The sequence below is a fragment of the Mustela lutreola genome, chromosome 10 (assembly GCF_030435805.1).
Source record: "Mustela lutreola isolate mMusLut2 chromosome 10, mMusLut2.pri, whole genome shotgun sequence".
Classification (NCBI taxonomy): Eukaryota; Metazoa; Chordata; class Mammalia; order Carnivora; family Mustelidae; genus Mustela; species Mustela lutreola.
In genome coordinates, this window is record NC_081299.1 from 21631888 (window position 1) to 21654763 (window position 22876).

The following is a 22876-nucleotide window of genomic DNA, read 5'->3' on the forward strand; positions in this document are numbered from 1 at the left end:
GGCTGGAGGGATATGACAGGGACCCTCCCGCCTCCCCCAGGTGCTGTTTGAGGCCCTCATCTCCCCAGACCGCAGGGGCTACATGGGCCTAGATGACGTCCTGCTTCTCAGCTACCCCTGCGGTGAGTCCCAGCCCACGGGGGTGCAGGGTGAGGGGTGTGGTGGCCATGGCTCCGCCTGTGGGGGGCACAGGTCCGGCTCACACCGAGGCTCTATTCCCGCAGCGAAGGCCCCGCACTTCTCCCGCCTGGGCGATGTGGAGGTCAATGCTGGCCAGAACGCCTCCTTCCAGTGCATGGCAGCAGGCCGAGCAGCAGAGGCGGAACACTTTCTCCTGCAGGTGAGGGGCGCAGGGACCTTACTGGGGTGTGGGAGACTTCTTCTGGGACTTGGGTTCCTGGGGGGGGGGTGCTGAGTCGTTCCAGCATTTTCCAGCACCTCTACTCACACCTCCTTGCCCTCACCTAAACTCTGCTCTGCCCTCTTGGGGGCTCTTATACCCCCAGGACAGAGAGTGGCTCCAGGATCCCCAGACCTCTCTCCATTAGAGGCAGAGACTGCATTCCCTTAATGGGCTTCTTATCCCGCACCTTCCAGGGGCGGAGCTAGTTCCAGGAACCCCCTGCGTCCCCTGAGTATTAGGGACTGCTCCCCTCGTCCGGGTTATAGAGAGATCACGACCCTCCCTCTCCGGCGCTCCTGACCCTGTCCACCTTACCCTTGTGCAGCGGCAGAGCGGGGTGCTGGTGCCCGCCGCCGGCGTGCGGCACATCAGCCACCGGCGTTTCCTGGCTACCTTCCTGTTGGCCTCCGTGAGCCGCTCGGAGCAGGACCTGTATCGTTGCGTGTCCCAGGCCCCGCGAGGTGCAGGCGTCTCCAACTTCGCGGAGCTCATCGTCAAGGGTCAGCCGGCTTACGCTCGCGTAGTGGGGGGTGGGTGCTGGGGATGCCACCTCCGAGGGGCGGGGTCGAGGTGTGACCGGCAGGGTGTGGCCGGGGGCGGGGCCTGCGGAAGTGACAGATTCTCCGCTGGGCGGGGGCGGGGTGTGACTGAGAGGCAGGCGAGCGGGGAGATCCTGTTAAGCTGTGAGCCCCGCTAGGCGGGGTCTGGCTGAGGGGATCTGGGGTTGACCCGACCCGCCTGCGGTCAGCCCCTGAACGCTAGAACTTGGGGATTCAGAGGGGAATGAGGGACAGGGCTTAGGGGTGAATGTGGGATCAGCCTTTGGAGCGGGTGCCCCTTAATGCCTGGGGATTTAGTGGGGGTAGGCAAGAAGGTCTAGTTTTGAGGGTCTGGGGGCTTCATCAGGGTCCTTGGAGGACAGGGAGGGCTACTGGAGATTTGGATATGCTACCATGTGGAGTTGGGGGCAGGGTCTCACAGTTCATCTTTTTGGTTCCGCCTCTCCCTCACGCCTTCGCAGAGCCCCCCACCCCCATCGCGCCCCCCCAGCTGCTGCGCGCGGGGCCCACCTACCTCATCATCCAGCTCAATACCAACTCCATCATTGGCGACGGGCCGATTGTGCGCAAGGAGATTGAGTACCGCATGTCGCGTGGTCCGTGGGCTGAGGTGCACGCCGTCAGCTTGCAGACCTACAAGCTGTGGCACCTTGACCCGGACACCGAGTATGAGATCAGCGTGCTGCTCACGCGCCCTGGTGACGGCGGTACTGGCCGCCCTGGCCCACCCCTCATCAGCCGCACCAAGTGTGCAGGTGGGTGCCTCCTGGCCCAACAGCGTCGTTGGGACATCTGGGTATGGGGTTAGGGCTAACCGGGGATGGGCCAAGGGGGCTCATTAGGAGAGGTAATATGGCCCGCACTTGAGCCTCTGAAACATTATAAAATGTCATGATATCCCCCCAGTCCTTGTTGTGGTAAAGGTAATAATGATAGCTAATACTTTGTGCCGGACACTCACACATATATGTGTAAACACGTAGGTACACACACACAGACATTGAAAACTCACAGTGCTATGATCTACCTATTCTTGTCATATCCATTCTACCGATGAGATGCCTGAGGTACAGAGATGTTAAGTGACTGGCACAAGGTGAGATAACTAGTCAGTGACAGAGTTGGCATTAGAATCCTTGACTGGTTGGGTCCAGAATTTGTGTTTTTTTTTTTTTTTTTTTTAAGATCTTATTTATTTATTTGACAGACAGAGATCACAAGTAGGCAAAGAGGCAGGCAGAAAGAGAGAGAGGAGGAAGCAGGCTCCCCGCTGAGCAGAGAGCCCGATGTGGGTCTCGATCCCAGGATCCTGAGATCAGGACCTGAGCTGAAGGCTTAACCCACTGAGTCACCCAGGCACCCCAGAATTTGTGTTCTTAATTCTCCATTATAACACCTAATAAATGACTATAAACCATAAAATAAAACTGTGTTACTAAATTTCAACTGGATTCTCTTGTGGGGTTTTTTGAGACTCAGGTCTGCTCTTCTTTGTCCAAAAGGGTACAAACAGCTGTTAGGAGCTATGGCACTTCTGTATCAAAGGACGCTCTTGTTTAATTTGAACAGAAATTGAGACTCGAACAGAACAGATCTCAATGTAGTTCCTTAATTGGAATCTTTATTGAGATAATTATAAATTCACATGCAATTGTAAGAAAAACTGCAGGGGGCCTGGCTGTGTCAGTTGGTAGAGCATGTGACTTGTGATCTCCGGGTGGTGAATTCGAGCTGCAATCTGGGTATAGAGAGTGCTTAAAAAAAAGGGGGGGGGAGAAGATACAGAGATTCCCCACACACTTTACCCTGTTTCCCACAATGGTAACATTTTGCAAACCTGTAGTGTAATATCATAGCCAAGGTATTGACATTTATATAATCTGCAGATCTTCTTCAGAGTTCTCCGATTTCACTTGTTCCCATTTGTGTGTGTGCGTTTGTGTATTTAGTGCTATACAATTTATCACATGCATAGGTTTGTGTGTTTATTGCCATAGTCAAGATACTCTTTAGTCAAGCCTTTGTGTGGCTTCTTATATCTATTTTCACCTCCCTCCCTTCTTCCGACCTCAGCTCCTGGTAACCACTAATCTGCCCGTCATTTCTAATATTTGCCATTTCAAAAATGTTATATAAATATGACATCATAGAGTATATACGCTTTTGAAATTGGTTTTTAAAATTTTGGTAACAGGTTTATTGAGATATAAATCACATCTCATAAATTCACTCCTTAGGGTGTGTAATTCAGTGATTTACGGTATATTCAGAGTTGTGTATCTGTCACCGCAATCCATTTTAGAACATTTTCATCACCCCAGAAGGAAAGCTTGTACTCTTTAGCACCCTCCACATTTCTTCCTACCACCTCCAGCCCTAGGCAACCATTAATCTATTTTCCATTTCTGTAGAATTGCCTTTTTCTAAACATTTTGTATAAATGGAGTCATACGAGACATAGTCTTGATGACCAACTTCTTTCACGTCACTCATGTTTTCAAGGTTTATCCATGTTGTGGCATGTTTTCTCCTTTATACTTTTTTAATTCCGGACAACAGCATATTGTATTCAGCTGTACCATTTTTTTACATTCCCATCAGCAGTGTTTGAAGGTTCTGATTTCTCTACATTCTCACCAACAGTGGTTATTATCTGTCTTTTGATTATAACCCTTGGAGTGGCTATGAAATGGTATCTCAGTGGGGTTTTGACTTGCATTTCACTGATGCTTAATGATATTGAGCAATTTTTCATGTGCTCTGACCATTTGGATGTCTTCTGTGTAGAAATGTCTACTCAGATTTTTTTTTACCCATTTTTAAGTTGGGATATTTGTCTTTGTATTATTGAATTGTAAGAGTTCTTTATATATTCTGGATACTAGATCCTTATCAAATATATTCACAAACATTTTCTTTGATTCTGTGGGTTGTCTTTTAATTTTCTAAACAGTGTCCCTTGTAGCACAACAGTTTTTCATTTTGAGGAAGTCCAATTTGTCTGTTTTTCTTTTGCTGTTTGTGATTTTGATGTCATATTAAAGAACCATGGCCCAATCCAAAGTCACAAAGATTTACCCTTTTTTTCTAAGACTTTTATAGTTTTAAATTTTACATTTAGGCTCTTAATCCGTTTTGATCCGTTTTTGCATATGGTGTGAGTTAGGGGACCAACTTCATTCTTTTTGCATGTGGATTTCCAGTTGTCCCAGCACCGTTTGTTGGAGACAGTATTCTTCTCCCATTGAACTGTCTTGGCACTAAGATTGGTTATTTTGGTCAGCATCATTCCCTGGGAACTCATTCAAGTTGTTATGTACATCAGTCATTTGTTCCTTTTTATTGCCGAGTAGTATTCCATGGTGTGGAAATACTGCAGTTTGTTTAAACTGTTAAGAGAGGGGCATCTGGACTGGCTCCTGTTTTGGGCTATTACAGGTAAAGCTGCTGTGAACATTTGCTTTCAGATTTTTGCACAAAGATGAGTTTTCATTTTTCTGGGATAAATGCCCAAGGGTGCGACTGATGAGTTGCACGGCAATTGTGTATTTAGTTCCATCAGAAACTGCCAGAATGGCTGTATTGTTTTGCATTCTCACCAGCAATGTATGAATGATCCAGTTTTCTGCATCCTTGTTTGCATTTGGAATTGTCTCTATTTATTTATTTTTTTAACCATTCTGAGAGGGGTGTCATGATATCCTGTCTTGGTCTTAATTTGCCTTATTGTCCTTAATGCCCAATGTTGAACATCTGTCCATGTGCCATTTGCCATCTGTCATCCTCTTTGGTGAACTGTTCATATCTTTGCCCATTTTCTAATTGGATTATTCATTCTTTCCTTCTGAGTTTTGAGTTCTTTACACATTCTAGGTACTAGTCCTTTGTTGGGTATGCAGTGTATAAATATTTCCTTCTTGCTTTAGCTCATCTTTCCATACTCGTCACCTGTGCTTTTACAGAGCAACCGGTTTTAATTTTGATGATGGCCAGTTTGTCGACATTTCCTTTTATGAGTTGTGCTTTTGATGTCAAGTTTAAGACTTCTTTGCCTAGCCTTAGATCGCAAAGATTTTCTCCTTTTTTTTTTTTCCTAAAAGTGTTATAGTTTTTACATTTTACATTGAGTCTGGTGATCCATTTTGAGTTAATTTTTGGTTAAGATGCAAGGTTTTTATTTTTATTTTTTTTGCCAGTCTATATTCTTAAGTGTTTTTAAAAGCTGATTGGGGGATCCATCTAAAATCCAGTTGCATGTCACATTTTAAGAGACCCTGGGTGGTGGCTTGGAGTGTTCAGTGGGAATTACTTTCTAGATGAGGGATCTGGGTCAGGTTACTTAACCTCCTGGAGCTTTTGTCCCCTTGTTTTACAGAATGAGAAGAATATAAGTCTTCATCACACAGGGCTGGTGTTAAGGTTCATTCAACAAATGTTTATTGAGTGCCTGTTATATGTCAGGCACTAATATAGGGATATAGGACTGTGACCATGATAGACCAAGGCCATGTGGGTTCCTCCTGCCCTGCAGGAACTCTACGTGGATCTCAAATGGTGGCAGGAGCATACAGTAAAACAAGTGAGATATATAGTTTGTCAGATGATGATAAGTGCTGCGAAGAGTAAAGCAGGGTGGGCTGGGGTGGGGGTGCAGATTGGGTGTGGGGTGGGGGGATTGTTGTTTTAAAAAGCCCCAGGGACCATTTGATTGAGAAGGTGACTTTTGAGCAAGCCCTGAGGGAGTTGAGGACTGAGGACTGAGGACTGAGAAGGACTCAGCCACGGCAGGAAGCTGGAGAAATTGCTTGGGGTGGGGGTGGGGGGTGGTGGGAAGCAGGGTGACATCACCTACTTTGTTTAAAAGGATGACTCTGGCCCTTTTGCAAAGAATAGATTCTAGGAGGGCGAGGGGCCAAGAAGGGCACCCCAGTGAGGAGGCTGCTGTAACGGGGCAGCTGCGAGATGTGGAGGCTGGCAGCTGGAGGAAGTGGAGGAGGTGGTGAAAAGTGGTTAGCCTCTGGGTTTATCGTGAAGGTCGAGCAGACCGCATTTGCTGATGGACCCACTGTGCAATACGCGAGAGGGGAAGTAGAGAGAAGGCGGGGATGGCTCCAAGGTGTTGTGCTTGAGCAGCTGGATGGATGGAGTTGTCATTTACTGGAAAGAAGCAGACTGCAGAGGGGCAGGTGTGATGGGGTGCCGTAGATCAGGAGTCCTGTGCTGGAAAAGTTGACTTTGAGATGCCTATTAGACGTTTAAGTGGAGATAGCCATCAGGCGGATGGATTTACGAGTGGAGCTCAGGGAAGAGGTTCAGGCTGCAGATATAAATTTGAAAGTCATCACTATAGACTTAGATGGTATTTAAAGCCACGAGACTGGATGAGATCTTTTACCCTGCTGGTTCTCAACTGGCGGTGATTTTTGTCTCCCGGGAGACATTTGCGGTGTCTGGAGACATGGGTTATTACAACTGGGGGTGGAGTGATAATGGCATCTGAAGGGTAGCGGAAGCCAGGGAAACAGCCGAACATCCCACAGTGCCCGAGCAGCCCCCACAACAGAGAATTATCTAGTCCAAAATATCAGTGGTACCAGGGTTCAGAACCCCGGATTTAGTCCTGAGATTTTAGGGAATAAGTGAACATGGGAAAGAGAGGAGGTGGGAGGCCTGCACCCTCGTGCCTCCCAGTGCTTCGTGTTAAGTGCAAATAATGGCCATAAATGTGCTGAATCCAAGTGAAGATGGGGCCTGACATATAGTAAGCACTCAGCAAATGACAGTTGTCATGGACAGTTGCCCATTCTGCTCTGGTATTCAGAATAAAAGAAATCAGAGCAAAGGGGTCCACAGACAACCTCTCTTCTCCTCTCCTGAGTGTACAGGTGGGGGAGTGAAACCCAGAGAGGGGAAGGCACTTGCCTGGGGATGGTACAGTGGGCCCGGACCGCAGGCTGCATGACGACAGTGGTAGTTAACTCCCATTCTACAGATGTGTATACTGAGACTTAGAGAGTTAGTCACTTTTCCAGGTCCACCCAGTGAGTCCAGAGCAGTCGGAACTGAAGTTTGACTATCCCGATTTCCAGGGAAGTGTTTGCAAACCACAGCAGGCACGGGGACAGCAGGTGCCGTCATGGGCTGACGTGGCCATGTTGTGCTAAGCGCTGCTGAACACGTCCCACAGGCTGGCAAGGACAGACGCAGGGGCCCAGGACCAGAGAGAGAAAACTCAAATGACTCTGCCTCTGCATCTTAATGACATGTTCCCCTTGGATCATTGATGTACCCTGCCCCCTTCCCCAGCACCCTGCTTAGGCGCCTTGGTCAGCAGTTTTGCTGTTGGCCAGCTGTGCTGTCCTCTCCCTCATCGCTCTACAACTCCCTTCCTGAAATACGATTTACTGTAAAAACAGTAATATAATGTCAGGAAAAGGCATTAAAAAAAAAAATCACTCTAAACCTTGCCATCCTTGCCCAGTTTTTCAGTCTTCTTCGAATCTCTGCCCATATGCCTTCGGTACACAGTTTTACACCCTTGTCATTGGGATGTAGAAAGCGTTTTGTAGTCTGCTTCCTCTGCTTTGTGGTGTCCCATGTGTGGTGTTGTTTATAATTATGTTTACTGGCTTATAGAAGTCCAGGCAGTGTCTCCATATTGCTGAACGATTGTGTTTCCAGATCCTTATAATTATAAGTAAGACTGCATTGCAAATCTTAGGTCTTGTAGTGGTTTTTTTTCCCCTCTGAGTAATTTCTTGAGGATAATCAGGAGTGGCTCAAGAAGGGGCTTTGACATATATTGCTTTAACAAATGGTTATATAGAATTTGCACTTTGGAGAGCCCATTGGATTTGAACTTGGGGGGCACCCGGCCTCGCTCTGAAGCCCTTTCCAGGAGAGAAACAGTTGAGTGGTATAGGGTTAATGCATCCTATTAGAATTATTCAAATCAACACATTTTGATGTAATGTCTCAGGTGTTAACTGTGAGCCTCCTTGTTCATCATCCCCCCCCCACTCCCCGCCCCACACATCTGACCTTTGATCTCTGAGTGGCCTGCAGCCCTGTGGAATTTGGAGAGGGATGGGGCTTCGAGAGCCCTAAGTTCTGTTTTGCCAGTGTGTCCTGGCAGCTGAAGCAAGTACGTCTGGATGCCAGATGGTTTTTGGAAACAGAGAGACTCATGAATTCACACCCTTCAATCAACATATCAGTCTGTAGTCAACAAACTATTCGAGCCCCTGGATCTGCCCAGATTCGATCAGGGTGGTGGGGGGAGAGGGAAGAGGAGAGTGAACTTTCTTTTCAAAGATCCCTCAGTCCAGTGAGGTCGGTGGGGGCTCACATGGCTTTTGGAGAATGAGGCACCAAGCACGAAGGTTGAATTTTAGCCTTTAGGTCAGACGTTTGTTATTTTGTGCCATACGACGTGGTTTTTATCAAAACCCAAGTAGGTTGCCAGTATTTAAAAATCTGGAGGTTTCACATAAAAATCTGAATTTCTGGCTTCTCTTAAAAAATGGGAGGATCTCAGGGCGCCTGGCTGGCTCAGTCAGTGGAGCGCACGACTCTTGATCTCCAAGTTGTGGGTGTTGTGGGTTTGAGTCTTATGTTGGGTGTAGAGATTACTTAAAACTAGAATCTTTTTTTTTTTTTTTTAAAGGGAGGATCTGGCCATCCTGAGTCTATAGTCCTTTATGGGCATATTGCCTGGAGCTGAGTAGCAGCTGTCTCTTTTGGATGGGACACTTACTGTCCTGTTTGTCATAGTCCCAGCCCAGCCTGTGTCACCAGATCACAGTAATTTCTTGTGCCTTTGTTTAAATGCTGTAGGAGGGCAAAGGCAGCCGTGTATGTTGGCCAGTACTGCAAAGATGGAAAGGGATCAGTGTCCCCAGGGGCGGGGATGTGAGCAGAGCTGCTGGGAGCAAATAAATCAGTGGTACTTGGGCTCCCTAGACACCCAGGGACAGACTGTACACGGGGGGTAGCCAGGACCAGAGCCTGGAGGTCATGGAATAAGCCAGGATCTCTGAACAAGATGGCAGAGGGAGTGCACACAGAATCCACCCCCATCTAGTCCAAGCACCTAAGAGTGTGGGTTAAAACAAAACCACATAGAAAAACCTGAGGGAAATCTCTGGGAGGCAGGAACAGGAGAGGAAACATAAGTATGGTCAGTGGGCTTGTGGCCAGCAGCCCTGGGATCGCAGTGAGCAGTGGGACCAGACCCCTAACATTCATATTGGGTGGGGATCGGGTCTGCCTTGCTTGTGGGGAGGAGGGAGCCCGACTTTGCAAGAAGTCAAGAGGTGGGCCTTGCTCCTAGCAGGGGCTGACATACCTCTTTGGTGGCCTGATAAATGACTGGAGGCCGCCACGTGCCCATGGCCCCGGGGAATGAAGGAAAGCTGTGGTGGAAATGAACTTTGTCTTGGGCTGTGCTTGGGCTGGCATTGTACTAAGTCTAGAGCAGCCTGGGCTGGTGTTTCCCTCTGTGTCTCTTTGTAAAGAGCATCCTGAGCAAATGAATCCTGTAGAAACGGTAATAGGGTCGTAGTTAATCATCTCAAGAGGCCAAGCAGCCAAGCTTTCTCATCTGTTCACTAAGGTGTGTCCCGAGAGTCTCTAACTGGGGATGCTTCGCGGGTGCTCAAGGGATTTGAGGGTAATATATATTTTATGTGTGTGTGTGTGTGTGTGTGTGTGTATAAAATCTGCATCTCACAGAGTTTGGGTGCCAGTCATCGCCAGCAATCTTGGCTTCTTCCATCATTTCCTTGATGAGGAAATTGAGGCCCAGAGCCTGGAGATCACGCAGCTGGTCAAGGCAGATGGAGGACTAGAGGCTGAGCACCTGAGCTCCATCCTGCCTTTGCTTCGGTAGCCTCGGGGTCCTTTACCATTTTATAAGTGACTTCACAGATGCACCCAGAGGCTGTGAATCGCAGCACTATGTTCCTCCCATGCGCGGGGTTGTGGGGGGGCGCGGCTGTCTGTCCCTCCTGAGGCATCTGTGTGATTTTGTGCTGGTTGTTCCTGGACGCTGACTTCCTCAGGGCGAGGCAGGTAGTGGTTAAGAGTCTGAATATTGGAGCCGGCCTGTACAGGTTTGCCTCTCAACTTGGACTATCCAGGCCACTGACTCTGGGCAGCTTACTTAATCTCTCTGTGCCTCCATTTCTACATCTGTGTGACCGGGCTAATAATGGCCCCTGTCTGTTGGATTACAGGGTGGATTCATTGTGATAAAGCATTGTCAAGCCTCTAGAGCAAGGCCTGGCTCAGGCAAAGCCCCCAGTGCCTGTTAACGGCCATGGTTGTTGTTGTTATTGTTATTTATTTATTTGAGAGAGAGGGAGAGAGAGAGAGTGAGTACGTGCTGGGGGAAGGGGCAGAGGGAGAGGGAGAGAGAGAATCTCAAGAAGGGTTCGATCTCACAACTCTGAGATCACAACTTAAAATCACAAGCTGAAATCGGGAGTCAGACCCTTAACTGGCTGAGCCACCCAGGCGCCCCCCGCCATTGTTGTTACTGCCTTTCTAGAACAGACTGTGTTTCCCTTTTTGCTTTGGCAAAAACTCACTACCCAATCTGAACCTTCTCTTTAGACCTGTGTGGGACCTAATGGCACACAGTTCTGTTGCCCTAACATTCTCTGGCGCTATTTAATTATTTGGCTGTGATTTCCCCCATCATCCTGATGTCTGTATCTTATCCTATTGTATGTATCACTATAAGCTGTTTCAGAACGTTTGGAATTAGTAAATTAAAAAAATAGAGCATTTGGTTGTTTCAGACAGTCCAGTGCCCTCCAGGATGATCTTGAAATAGAAGGTGAACAGTGTTATTAAAGAAGAAAAAGTGTAGGGGCGCTGGGTGGTTCAGTGGGTTAAGCGTCTGCCTTCGGCTCAGGTCATGATCTCAGGGGCCTGGGATTGAGCCTTGCATCGGGTTCTCTGCTCAGCAGGGAGACTACTCCCCCACCCCACCTCTGCCTGCCTCAATGCCTGCTTGTGATCTCTGTCAAATAAATAAATAAATATTAAATAAATAAATAAAATCTTAAAAAAAAAAAGTGTAGCTAACATTTTTGAAGGCCTGTTGTGTATCAGCCATTGTCATACGTGCTTTGCACACATTACCTTTAACTTCACAATCATCCTGTGAGGTAGGGCATATTATCTCATTTTGTGGCGAAGGACACTAAGGTTTGAGGGCAAAGGGACTCAGCTGGTGGTTGCCAGCAGCAAGGGGCAGAGGTCGCATTCACATGTGGCCCCGCCTGACTCCAGCGCACACACTTCTACTTCCCATTCCGTGTCCTAGGCGGTCTCTTGAATTCTGGAGGACCAAGGAGGGATGATCTCAGCGGCTGATATTTTCTCTCTTGTCCCACTTCTTCTCTTCCTGTTTCCTCTACCTTCTGCTCTCTGCTTCCTGGGTTCCCCCAGAACCCATGAGGGCCCCCAAAGGCCTGGCTTTCGCTGAGATCCAGGCTCGCCAGCTGACCCTGCAGTGGGAACCTCTGGGCTACAACGTGACACGTTGCCACACGTACGCGGTGTCCCTGTGCTATCATTACACGCTGGGCAGCAGCCACAACCAGACCGTCCGGGAGTGTGTGAAGATGGAGCGGGGCGCCAGCCGCTACACCATCAAGAACCTGCTGCCCTACCGGAATGTTCACGTGCGGCTCATCCTCGCTAACCCTGAGGGGCGCAAGGAAGGCAAGGAGGTCACTTTCCAGACGGACGAGGATGGTAAGAATCCCAGCCCTGGATCCTGGCGTACTGGGTGCCTTCCACAGACACCCTATGGGAGGCTGCAATGTTTTTTAAAAATATATTGTATTTCTTTTCTTTTTTTTTTTTTTTTCTTTTTTTTGAGAGAGTGAGTGGGGTGGGGGGCAGAGAGCACAGGTCAGAGGGAGAATCTCAAGCAGACTCCCCATTCAGTGCAGAGCCCGACTTGGGGCTTGATCTCACAAGCCTGAAATCACCACCTGAGCCAAAGTCAAGAGTTGGGCATCCAACAGACTGAGCCATCCAGGTGCCCCCAGGCTGAAATTTTTCTCGGAAATTTTTTGCTTCCGATTCAAGCAATTCAAACAATGAAGGAATGACCAAGGAAACAACAAAGGCTAATATTTTATTCTCTGGAAGATTTGGGGTTAGATGGGTTTCCTTTTTCCTTATACGTTTGAAAGAATTCAGCACTGAAGCTGTGTGGGCCTGGAGTTTTCTTTGTGGCCATGTTTTTTAAATCACAGTTTTATTTTTTTTAAATCACAGTTTTATTTTTTAAAATAGGTTTTTGAATATTAAGATTTTCTATTTTAGTATCTGTTTGGTGTACTGGGCTTTAAGGAATTTGTTGATTTCACTTAAATTGTCACATTTCTTGACATAAAGTTGGTTATAATCTCTGATTATATTTATATTTATTTAATTTCTGTAGGATCATTAGCATGTGTCCCCCTTTTCTTTCCTGAGTTTGGTTAATTTGTGTCTTCTCACCATTTTCTTGCTAGGGGTGTGTACATTTTTAATCTTTCCAAAGACCCAACTTTTGGGTTAGTTGATTTCCTTTACTGTATATATCCTATTCTGTATTTCCTTTTTTATATTTTCTTTAGATTTTATTAGCTGTTCTTTTAGCTTTTTGAGATGGAAGCTTATTAGATCATTGATTTTGAGCCTTTCTTTCTTTCTTTCTTTTTTTTTTTTTTTAAGATTTTATTTATTTATTTGACAGAGAGAGAGAGAGAGAGATCACAGGTAGGCAGAGAGGCAGGCAGAGAGAGGGGGGAAAGCAGGCTTCCTGCTGAGCAGAGAGCCCGATGCAGGGCTCGATCCCAGGATCCTGAGATCATGACCCGGGCTGAAGGCAGAGGCTTAACCCACTGAGCCACCCAGGCGCCCCCCTTTCCTTATTTCTTATAGATATATTTAAAGCTATAAATTTCCCTTGAAGCCCCGCTTTAGCTGCATCCCTTGAGTTTTGATGTGTTCTGTCTTTGTTATTATTTGTTGATGTGTTCTGTCTTTGTTATTATAACTTCTGCTGGGATGTCTTCTTTGACTCAAGAGTTAGAATTACCTTGTCTGATTTTTAAGACTTCCATAATTATCTGTGATTGGTTTCTAGCTTAATTCCTCTGTGGTCAGAATACTCTAAATAATTTTGGTCTTCTGAAATTTGATCCTTGCTTTATGGCGCAAATTGGGCCATATGTATGGTTAAATTTTGGGACATGTTCCATATGTAACTGAAAAAATTGTGTGTTCTGTTCTTGCAGGGTACAGCGTTCCACTTTTGTCAAACCAATACTAATAATTCACTCATTACATGTCAAGCACTATTGTGAATGCTTTTCATATAAGCCCCATGACAAGCCTAGGTGGTAGGCAACTATATACTATCCCCATTTTACAGGTAAGGTCACATAGCTAGGAGATAGGTAGCCAAACTGGATTTCAGACCTGGCTGTCTGCTTCATTCTTTTTCTCTTTTTTAAATTCTGAGTGTAGTATTTCTTTTTCTTTTTCTTTTTTAATTTTTTTTTAAAAGATTTTATTTATTTATATGAAGAGAGAGAGATCATAAGTAGGCAGAGAGGCAGGCGGAGAGAGGAGGAAGCAGACTCTTTCTGCTGAGCAGAGAGCCCTCTGCGGGGCTTGATCCTCACCCTGAGATCATGGCTTGAGCTGAAGGCAGAGACTTTAACCCACTGAGCCACCCAGGTGCCCCCAAAGTTTTCATTCTTAATAATGGTACTGTAATACCAGCATAGATCCCAAGCCTTCCCCTAGATTCCTGTAGATCTACAGGTTCTCAGAGCTCCTTGGTTGACAATTTTTCTCGACTCTCTACATGTGGACTTTTCTGCACAGCAGTGGTGCAGACACAAAATTCAGCTCCTTCCTTGATTTCCATTTCCACAAAGCCCCCTTACCCATGGCAATGTGTCTGCCCTAGGTCCCATACTGATGTGCTGAGTTTTTGCTGGGGGTGGGAGTAAGGACTGGATTTACCCTGAAGTGCATTGCAAATGCAGAGAAGGGAAAACTTAACTTTTTTCCTTTTACTTGTCTTAAGTTCATTGGTTGGGGCCCTATAAATTAGCCTGAGAATAGACATTAACAAGAGAAAAACAGATAGGAATTTATTACCATGTGTGTGTCACACACACACACACACACACACACACACACAGGGAGAGAATTACTCAGTGATGCGTAACTCAAAGGAGTGGCTGAAATTTGGGCTTACCTTGTGTCTTAACACAAGAACAATGAATTTCTAGGGAAGCAGTGTGATGAGAAAAGGACTTTGGGATTCTAGGGACAGTGGATTATGTGGAGGCAAATATATGGGGAAAGTAGTGATAGGTATAAAGTTTATGCAGATTCTTCTGGGCTGCTGAGAGTCTAGTGTTGACTTGGTGCTTAACTTCTTTCCTTCCTGCTAGGGAGGGGAGGGGGGCACTTTTACAGATTTATGTCCTGCTTTTAGGCAAATGCAGAGGGCAGAGAATTTTCTTGTATCTGCTGCTTCTTGATTCAGTTCAAAGTAATCTTTAGGCCAAAGGGGTATATTTGGCGATGGCCTAGTCTACTACCCTTCACAATCAGCCTCAGGTTCAACATCAGACCCCTTCCTTGTTAAAGTCAGTTGACCTCTGTCTCCCCTCTCCCCCAGGTATGTTATGGCTGCTTTACCTGCCTCTGACCGGGCCTCACTTGGGCTGCTTGACCTTCTTTCTCTGTCCCTCTCCTCCGTCCTTCCAGTAACTGCTCTTTACTTAATATATTTTTTTTTACTTTTCATGGAAGTATTAGTATAAGTACTTCAGGAAGTACACTTAACCTGAAGTGGACAGCTCAGAGAATTCTCACAGACTGGACGCACCAGGATAACCCCTACACAGATCAAGGAATAGCATTAGCAGATCCCCAGAAACCTCCTTTATGTACTTTCCCACTCACAACCTCCTGAGAGTAACCATTATCCCAAGCTATAATGCAATAGATTAATTTCTGCTTGGTCTTGAACCTTCTATCTGTGGAGTCATACACAGTGTATTATTTTTATCACTGGCTTCTTTCTCTTGACTGCACTTGAGGAAGCCAGCCATGTAGTGGGTCCAGTTCTAGGGAATTCATTCTTATTACTCAACAGTCCGATACATGAATCTACAACGTTTATTTTATTTTTTATTTTTTTTTTTTTTTAAGATTTTATTTATTCATTTGTCATAGAGAGAGAAGCGAGAGCAAGTACAGGCAGACAGAGTGGCAGGCAGAGGCAGAGGGAGAAGCAGGCTCCCCGCCAAGCAAGGAGCCCGATGTGGGACTCGATCCCAGGACGCCAGGATCATGACCTGAGCCGAAGGCAGCCGCTTAACCAACTGAGCCACCCAGGCGTCCCTACAACGTTTATTTTAATAATATTATATTTTAATGTATATTACATTATATTATAATCATATAATATCAAAATTCCCATTTTAAATTTTTAAATTTTCTGTAAGAAACATCCTTGTAGATTCTTTTTTTTGGAGCTGGGGGTGGTGTAGATATACACATTTCCAATCGGTTAATGCCTGGGAATGGAATGGTTAGGTTATGGGATGTATGTTCACAATAAGTAGATCTATCCAGACAGTTTTCCCCAAGTGCTGGTGACAGTTTACACGCCCACTAGCAGCGTGTGAAGATTTCAGTTGCTCTGTATCCTCTCGAACACTTGGAATTGTCGTTTTCATTTTATCAAATTGGTAGTTGGAGGGTGGGGTTGCCTTGTGGACTGTTCATTTTAAGATGGTTACCTTGGGCTCTGCTTTTCCCTGCCTTAGGATTTCGGCTTCCCCACAATGGTTTATCAAGGTGTTTTCCTAAAGACTATTCTCTTCCTAGAAGAAATACCCTGTGACTGCTGTTAAGATGGTGCTTTAGAGCAAAACCAAACCAAACCCGACCTGAAAGGGTTTATGCGAAAATGCTAATGGTGTCTCTGGGTGATGGAATTCTGGGTGCCATTGATTTTCGTGATGCTCATTTTGATTTTCTGCACCGAATGTAGTTTTTGTGTAATCAGAAATTTTTAGACAAGAAAACATTTCCTACCCAGAATCCCGCCACTCTAATGCAATTGTTTCCATTTCTCTGACAAAGGTCTGTATTTTCTGAAAACCACTCAACTGGAACAAAATAGGAACATTCAGACATTCTCTGCTGAATGCAGGCTGCTTAGTAATGAAAATGCAGCTACCTTCTTTGAGTTCTTAGGAACAGGTGGAATCAAATGAAGTTCCCAATATTTACCTTGGCGCATCGTATCCATGGCATCATTTATTTGGTGAGGGTGGAGTTGTTTTCATTCCCATGTCCCAGACGAGGAAGTTGAGGCTGAGGGAGGGGAGTTGTCACAGCAGGCCCGCTAGGAAACAGCAAGGCTGGAATTTGAATTCAGGCGTCTGGCTCCAAAGCCCGCTTTCCCTTGCCTTGGGCCACCTTTCCCTTACAGTGCCTGGCGGGATTGCAGCCGAGTCCCTGACCTTCACTCCCCTGGAGGACATGATCTTCCTCAAGTGGGAGGAGCCCCAGGAACCCAACGGCCTCATCACTCAGTATGAGGTGGGTTTGGACCTCATTACAGCGGGGGGATCCCTGGTGGAAGGTGGGCTCACAGCTTGGAGAGGGAGATGCATGGCGGGGCAGAAGTGATCATTGAGGTTCCTTCTCCTGGTCAGGGTCTGTGCCTTGTGGGTTATGGGGACAGGGGCCCTGAAAGAAGAGAGGTGTAGGTGCCCAGAGGTCTGGGCTATGGGCATCCATAGTCCCATTGAACCTCTCCCATTTTCCTAGCCTTCTCCCTAGCTCTCCTGAACTACGATGGGTGGGAGGCTATGGGGCCAGTGATGACCTTCCCCGTCCCTGTACCTGCCCCACCCCTAGATCAGCTACCAGAGCATTGAGTCGTCAGACCCGGCGGTGAACGTGCCGGGCCCACGACGTACCATCTCCAAGCTCCGCAACGAGACCTACCACGTCTTCTCCAACCTGCACCCAGGCACCACCTACCTGTTCTCTGTGCGCGCCCGGACGGGCAAAGGCTTTGGCCAGGCGGCACTCACCGAGATCACCACGAACATCTCAGGTAACCTTGCCCAACCCTGGCCTGACCCCCTGAGAGGTAGCTCCCAATCCCAGGGTTCTGTAGGCAGAGGCACATTGCGGGGTGGGGGGTGTCCTGGGGATATCTCTCGAGGACCCCCACTGAGGAGAATGTACCATTTAGGGGTTAAGCTCAGGGGTCAGGGAGGATTAAGTCCGAGGGGTCAGGAGACTGTGGAATCTGAGGGCTGAGTTTAGGGGTCCGAAGTCAGGGAAGCTCAGGTCAGAGGGAACAAAGCTGAAGGGGAAGAGATCTGAGGACAGGAAGCGAGGCTAGAGGCCCGACCTTCCTGGTCTAGTGGCCAGGCTCTGTGATTACATTCCTGTCCCCTTTCCCAGCTCCCAGCTTTGATTATGCTGACATGCCGTCACCCCTGGGCGAGTCTGAGAACACCATCACCGTTCTGCTGAGGCCAGCACAGGGCCGTGGCGCGCCCATCAGGTGGGAAAGCCTAAGTGGAGAGGTGGGAGGTCAGGGCCCTAGGGAGGAAGCCCCTCCTCTGACCCAGAGCCCCCGCCACGTGGGCCAGCGCATCCTCATCCTCCCTCAGTTTCCTGCTCAGGGCTCAGAGTATCTGGAGAATCATGTTCTGTGATCCTGGGCAGGTGGAAAGCCTGCAGCCGCTCCCCCCTGAAGCCATGGGTGTCTTTGGTGATTGGTGTGAGATCATTGGGCAGTGATCAGCCTGGGGAGGTGTGACTGTCCAGTCCTCTCCTGAGGGTCTTCCCTCAGACATCTTGGAGAAATGAAATTCTGGGGGCCTTATTTCTTCCCAGCTTTTTCCCCAGAAGGTCCTGGCCAGGGAGACTCAGCCTTTCTAGAAGGCTGGGGCAGCCAGCAAGACAGGGCTCTCTCTTTGGAGTGGCCTAGAACTTGGCTTCTCCACTTTATTCTCCCTAGAGAAAACTGGGGCTGCCTCTGCTGGAGAGAAGGTGCTGGAGACAAGATGGTGTGTGTGTGTGTGTGTGTGTGTGTGTGTGTGTGTGTGTGTGTATGATAAAGACACATACTGTGTACGTGCAATGTGTGGTATGGAGGTGTGAGTGGGTGTGTGTGAGAGCATGAGGGTATTTGTGGGATGTGTCTGCATGCCTGCTCTCTGTCAGACACTGTGTTTGTGACTTCACCTGCACAAGTCATTTTATCCTCATGGTGACCTGTGGCAGGGGGAGCTGTCTCCTTATTTCATACGTTGGGAAACAGGCTCAGCGGCCTTACCCCCCAGGTCACACAGCTGGTAGGGGGTAGCGCTGGAGTTTGGAACCCAGGTCTGTCTGCACAGCCTCTACCTTTTCTTGAAGTCACAGAGCCTCCCTGTCCCTCCGGCCCACCCCATCCTCCCACAAAGATGTGTGCACCCGGAGAGGTGATGCCCTGTATTTGGGTGTGGGAAAATCCTGCTAAGTCTCTGAGAAGCTAGCGGGTTGGCCACATGCCCCTGACACCCCCTCATGTCCTCACCCCCCTTCTCCTGCTTTTCCTCCCCTGTATTTGCTACTGCAGAGCCTGTCTCGGGCTGCTTCCCAGACTCTCTGGACTACGTTAGGGTGTTTGAGGGGCATTTTGCATTTCCAGGAACCTCAGGGCCTTGTGCAGCTGAGCCTGGGAGCAGGCGTAGTAGCTGTGTGACCTTGGGCACGTCCCTTTACCTCTCCTTTTCCTTGTCTGCATACTGGGGACCATCCCAGTCAAGATGCTTTGTTCAGTGTTGACTGTTATCACCTCCTGGCGGGGTTTGGGGCTAGGGGAGGCCTAACCTTGACCTGGGAAATGGAGGCTAAGGAGGGCTTGGGCTGGTGTTTGCAGTGCGCTAGTGACGAGGGACGAAGCTGTGTGGCCCCAATTCAGGGCACTGGGGTGATTCCCCCACAGCTCCGAAGCTCGGAAGAAACAGCTGGAGAGCCAGGGAAAGGCACTGCTACTTCCCAGAGTGCAGCTGTCAGAATGGGTGTCACACGCCAAGACGTGACCGAGCCTGTGACTAGAAATATTTGTATTTGTCAGCACTCGCTTATTTACTCTCGGCTTTGTTCCACCGAGGATTTGGAGGAGCTCACAGCAAAAGGGCATTCAGTAAACTGATAAAAATAAATAGAAACACACAAGTCGGGACCAGGAGACACACATCAGAGGGAATGGGGACAAGGGAACACAGATCAGCTGTCAGGACCCAGAGATGACGGTCTCCGAGTTGCAGACTCGAGGTCCCTCCACGTTGGGAGAGTACCAGAGGCAGGATTCGTGTGGCCTTGCTTGCTTGCTCTGTGACTGTCTCTCTAACTGGAGGTCAGTTCCAGGAAGCCTAGGTCCCCAAGTGCCCACCTATCATGGGCCCAGCGTCTGAGCTCATGCACTTTCTGAATGAATGAACACTTTGTGTCTGACTGTCCTTCCCAGAGGCCCAAAGGGAGCCGTGGGTACTGGGGTGGAGCCTGAGGCTTTGGGTCCGCAGGTCCTGTGGCAGGCACAGGAGCACGGGTCGAAGAGAGCCAGGGTGGGGCTCTAGGGCTTGGTGCCACTGAGCAGGGCCTGCGTTCTTTCCACCTTAGTCACAGGCCTAACAGCTGACAGGCACTGGCTGCTTCTGAAACTTGCCTCCTTCCTTACGTTTTAGTTCGTGGAACAGTCCTGTGATCACGCTTGCTTTACAGAGGAGGAAACTGAGGCCCAGGGAGGTTAAGTGAGTTGCCCAGTGAGTAAGACGCAGAGCCAAGATTAGTCCCAGGCTGGGTCTGACCCCAAAGTCCATGCCATTTGCCACACCAGATGGCTCTCCCTATCTCCTGGCCCTGGGGTCACTGTCCTGTCCCCTCCTTGTCCAGTGTGTACCAGGTGATCGTGGAGGAGGAGCGGCAGCGGAGGCTGCGTCGGGAGCCAGGCAGCCAGGACTGCTTCCCAGTGCCCTTGACCTTTGACGCGGCGCTGGCCCGTGGCCTGGTGCACTACTTTGGGGCAGAACTGGCGGCCAGCAGTCTGCCGGAAGCCATGCCCTTCACCGTGGGTGACAACCAGACTTATCGCGGCTTCTGGAACCCACCGCTTGAGCCCAGGAAGGCCTACCTCATCTACTTCCAGGCAACAAGCCACCTGAAGGGGGTGAGGGACTGACAGGGCTTGTGATGGGGATAGGCTGGGGACAAGGCCTCAGAGCCATCAGAGCAGCCCCCTAGGAGGCCAGAGCCCCTCCCCTGGCCCCGCCCCCTCTCCAAAACCCTCCCCTCCTTCCCTGAGCCTCCTGACCTCAGGCTTCTCTTAAAGCATCTCCCCTTCCTGAGCCTTTACCCCAGACTCTCTTACGTCTAAGCCCCCAGTCTATCTCTGCCCCCTCCCTGAGGCACTAGTGTCTGTCTTAGGCTCCTCTCTCCAGGGGTCCATTTCTGGGTCCTGCTTTCCCCAGACCGTGAGGCCCACCACCCACCTCCTCTTGGAAGCCCTCCCCTTCACCAGGCTCCTTCCTCCCGGGGTGCCCCTCTTAACCAGCCCCATGGCCACCCCCTTCCCATACTATTTCTTCCCCTGCTCCCTCTGAGCTCATTCCCCTTCCCTAAGTCATTGTCCTCTTTGTGGGGGGGGGGTGGCCGCCCTCCCCTCCCTGCTTCCCCCTCAGGCCTTCTTTCCTTCTGGGAGGGGCCAGGTGTCTCTGGTTACAGTGAGCACTGGACAAGCCCTAACCAGGCCCAAGACAAGTTCCCCAAGGATCCGCCTGGGGAGGGTTAGGTTGGGGCTTCTGTCTTGCTGAGACCCCCATCTTTGTCTCCAGGAGACCCGGCTGAATTGCATCCGCATCGCCAGGAAAGGTAAGCCCTCCTAGGTTCCTTCCTGGCCTTTAGCAGAAGGTTTCCTCCCCTCTGGGTTCTTGGGGGGTGGGTCCTGAGCTCCCAAAGCTGTGGGCGCAGAGGAGAGTGGTCTGGCAGTCCTGGGTCAGGTCCCTGTTTGTCCCACCTGAAAGACTTTTTCTCCTAGCCTGGGCAGTAGGGCTAATCTCCCTCTCTCCGCTCATGGTCACAGAAGGGGCTTTGGCAGCGGCCTGAAACAGGTCTGAGGAGGGGAAACTGTTATGGTTGGGCTGTGGGGGTGATGGCACTGGGCACCGGTTCTGGGTTCTGTATCTGCCCCCTTTGTTGCGGTGGGGGAGAGGTGGACCCTGCAGTGTAGACAGGGAGTGTGGCTGGTCCCCCTTCCTGAGATGCTCTCAGTAGGCCCTAGGTACATAATTCTCTCCCCACCACTGCCTCTCAGGAGAGCAGGAGAGTGAGTCTGAAGGCCCGGGCAGCCTCCATCTCCTGTCCACTGAAGGATGGGAGGGTTTGGGAAAGTAGAGAGGACGGGGAGCTCTTCCTGATGGGGTCCATGGGGGTGCAGCAGTTATAAGGATGGTGAGGGGGCACATTGGACCAAAAGGCCGCCGGCAGGCTGAGGATAGGGAGCAGTTTTCTTTGTGCACATGTGTTAGTGTCTTCTTTGGGACTCAAACCCTGTAGGTAGGTGGTCCCTATTTCCCCTCTGACCCGCTGTCATGCTTTATTCTCCCCAGCTGCCTGCAAGGAAAGCAAGCGACCCCTGGAGGTGTCCCAGAGATCGGAGGAGATGGGACTCATCCTGGGCATCTGTGCAGGGGGACTTGCTGTCCTCATCCTCCTCCTGGGGGCCATCATTGTCATCATCCGTAAGGGGTGAGTGAGGCTGATGCCATGACTTCCCCAAGGCTCTCTCAGAAGGCTGGTGGACATAGAGGAGCAGAGGCTGGGGCCTGGGAGGGCAGCCGCCTGGTGAGTGTGGAGGGCTGCCAGTCTGGGCATCAGGCCTAAGGACAGGCCCAAGCCAGGCAACGGGAAGCCAGAGCCTTTGCAAATGAAACTGTGCTGGAGCGGCTTGGCTGGAGCTCAGGTCTGGCTGGTGCCAGGTACCACTATCCAGGGAAGGGCGTTCTATGCCTGCTGCCAAGGAACTGTGCTGTAAGTGGGCACTGCCCTCTTGCGCCTGCTGGGCTGTTCCAGTGAGGGAGGGAGTGGAGGTGACCTGACTTTGAATCTCCAGCCCCCTGCAGACCTTCTGCCGTCTTGTCTGCCCTGACCACTGGGTCGTGGTGCTGACCCTGAGCAGTGGGGGTGCTGCTCACTCCCCTTGAAGCCAAGGAATCTGAACCACAGTTCTTTCTTGGCCCCATCTTCCTTGGGGTTCAGCTTGCCCCGGACCCTTGTACTCTTGAGCCCTGTGGCGTCCCCCTGTGCCCATGACTCAGAGGAGACCTTGCTCCTGCCCCCCACCCCTCCCCGGCCTCCAAGGTCTGGCTCTGCCTTTCCCAGGGCATCTTACAGTGGGCAGCATGAATCCCAGAACCTCTTAGAATCCACAACTTAGAATTTCAGTTCCAGAATTTGGGATTCTAAAGATCTCAGAATTTATAACTGTGGAGGCTCAGAACCCAGAAGGTGAGAGATGCCTGGTAGTTCAAGGACATCTAGTCTAGTGGTTTTCAGATTGTCTTAAAGCAACAGAACCTGTTTTCAAAACACCAGCTCAGCCTCCCGTAGGAGGCCCAGTACATGGAACAGATGAAGGCAGAGCCTCTGGGTGGAGCAGTGAGGAAGCTTCTGAGACCACTCTGGTTCCCGTCCCCTCCACGTCATTCCCCGCCAGGCAGCCCCAGGATACTGGTCCAAGCACACTAATGGGAGGATGGAGGTGTCGAGGTCCCAGGGGGCATGACCCTGCCAGAGGTCACCC

The 22876-nt window shown here is 49.5% G+C and overlaps 1 protein-coding gene across 10 annotated transcripts in view; it reads left to right on the top strand.

Moving 5' to 3' along the window:
• The window catches only part of PTPRU (protein tyrosine phosphatase receptor type U), a 77405-nt gene that overhangs the window by 18928 nt on the left and 35601 nt on the right, over window positions 1-22876 (top strand). For 8 of the 10 annotated variants that reach the window (XM_059136123.1, XM_059136122.1, XM_059136126.1 and 5 more), the window contains exons 4-14: window positions 41-122; window positions 225-340; window positions 729-903; window positions 1425-1718; window positions 11422-11730; window positions 16499-16608; window positions 16930-17131; window positions 17488-17590; window positions 19972-20245; window positions 20910-20946; window positions 21684-21822. In XM_059136123.1, coding sequence (XP_058992106.1) covers window positions 41-122; window positions 225-340; window positions 729-903; window positions 1425-1718; window positions 11422-11730; window positions 16499-16608; window positions 16930-17131; window positions 17488-17590; window positions 19972-20245; window positions 20910-20946; window positions 21684-21822 — 1841 coding nt within the window. The remainder of the gene's footprint in view (window positions 1-40; window positions 123-224; window positions 341-728; window positions 904-1424; window positions 1719-11421; window positions 11731-16498; window positions 16609-16929; window positions 17132-17487; window positions 17591-19971; window positions 20246-20909; window positions 20947-21683; window positions 21823-22876) is intronic. The other 2 variants (XM_059136131.1, XM_059136132.1) reach the window with 1 other exon arrangement.